The sequence below is a fragment of the Mycetomoellerius zeteki genome, unplaced genomic scaffold (genome assembly GCF_001594055.1).
Source record: "Mycetomoellerius zeteki isolate Tzet28-1 unplaced genomic scaffold, Tzet1.0 C4233504, whole genome shotgun sequence".
In the NCBI taxonomy this organism is placed as follows: domain Eukaryota; kingdom Metazoa; phylum Arthropoda; class Insecta; order Hymenoptera; family Formicidae; genus Mycetomoellerius; species Mycetomoellerius zeteki.
In genome coordinates, this window is record NW_017254696.1 from 1 (window position 1) to 352 (window position 352).

Genomic DNA, 352 nt, shown 5'->3' on the forward strand with positions numbered 1-352 from the left:
TTTATCACCTGAAGGCTATTGCAGACCTTTCGATTCCAACGGAAACGGTTATTCGCGTAGCGAAGCAATGGGAATAGTATACCTTCAAAAGGCGAAAAATGCTAAGAGAATTTATGCTATATGTCCGCATATAAAATTAAACAACGACGGTTATAAAGAAGAAGGAATAACACATCCATCCTTGCTAATGCAAAATACTTTACTAAAGGAATATTACAATGAATGCGGAATACCGACATCTTGCTTGGATTATTTTGAAACACATGGTACCGGTACCAAAGTTGGTGATCCACAGGAAGTCACTGCTATTTATAACAATTTGGGTAAAAATAGAGAAACTCCATTAATGATC

General features: G+C 36.4%; 1 protein-coding gene across 1 annotated transcript; it reads left to right on the plus strand.

The window, feature by feature from the left end:
* Positions 1-4: 4 nt before the first annotated feature.
* On the plus strand, positions 5-346 carry LOC108720229 (fatty acid synthase-like; the record flags this gene model as incomplete). The annotated part of the gene is made up of 1 exon (XM_018444520.1): positions 5-346. A coding segment is annotated over one exon (342 nt), but the record flags the coding sequence as incomplete, so codon positions are not given.
* Positions 347-352: the final 6 nt, after the last annotated feature.